General features: G+C 55.6%; 1 protein-coding gene across 1 annotated transcript in view; it reads left to right on the top strand.

Moving 5' to 3' along the window:
* Positions 1-247: 247 nt before the first annotated feature.
* The window catches only part of LOC122547026 (lysosomal alpha-mannosidase-like), a 6021-nt gene continuing 5404 nt past the window's right edge, over positions 248-864 (top strand). Inside the window, exon 1 of the mRNA XM_043685624.1 lies at positions 248-362. Within this exon, the coding sequence (XP_043541559.1) occupies positions 264-362 (99 nt within the window). The 5' untranslated portion in view covers positions 248-263. The remainder of the gene's footprint in view (positions 363-864) is intronic.

The raw sequence follows: 864 nt of genomic DNA, 5'->3' as shown, positions 1-864 counted from the left end.
CCAGGAGCGGGAAAAATCGACGTTTCGGGCAAAAGCCCTTCATCAGGAATAGTGTAGTCCTGTGCAGGTTCAGCATGAATCCGATGGGCTGAACGGCCACCTTCAGCGTAGCCTGGAACCCGATCCCGTCGCGCGCGGGCTCATTGTGACGAGCCGGAGCCGGAGCCGGCTTGGGGGCGTGGCTTGCAGGTGGGCCCGGTCAGCTGACCCGCAGTGTATCCGAACCGCGATCACGTGGGCCGCCGGTCACATGATCAGTCCTGATGGCTGCGCTGGTGCGGCGGCGGTCGCTGTATTTGCTGCTCTCTGTTTGCCCCTTTCTTCTGGGACCTGGGGCAAATGGGGGGCGGTGCGGATACCAGGTGAGGGAGACTGTCACTGGGCAAATCCTCCTCCCTGTCTTCACCGCTCAGGGGCTAGAGACCGGAGGAAAATCACTGTCACAGAGAGAGGAAAGGGGAAGCGGGCATTTCCTGGAGAAGTTTCTTGGTTGTTTTTTGGCACGGTGAGGCAGCAGCTCTAACCACTGTGCTGCCCTAATATAATTCAATACTTTAATATTAGATTAGATTCCCTACAGTGTGGATTCCGGGAACAGTGCTTGTGTGAGCTGGGCCAACTTTCTTAATTGAGGAAGAGCCTCACTGGGCTTGAAACATTCACCCAGTTTTTCTTTTCCCCAAATGCTGTCAGAGAGCAGGACTAAGGGACAAAACAAAAACTGCAGATGCTGGAATCCAAAGTAGACAAGCAGGAGGCTGGAAGAACACAGCAAGCCAGGCAGCATCAGGTGGTGTGTTCTTTGGAGTGTGGGAGGAAACCGAGCACCCGGAGGAAACCCACGCAGACACGGGGAGAATATGC

The sequence above is a fragment of the Chiloscyllium plagiosum genome, unplaced genomic scaffold, assembly GCF_004010195.1.
Source record: "Chiloscyllium plagiosum isolate BGI_BamShark_2017 unplaced genomic scaffold, ASM401019v2 scaf_11860, whole genome shotgun sequence".
In the NCBI taxonomy this organism is placed as follows: domain Eukaryota; kingdom Metazoa; phylum Chordata; class Chondrichthyes; order Orectolobiformes; family Hemiscylliidae; genus Chiloscyllium; species Chiloscyllium plagiosum.
The sequence above is the reverse complement of the archived record's forward strand: the minus strand, read 5'-3'. Positions and strand labels throughout refer to the sequence as shown.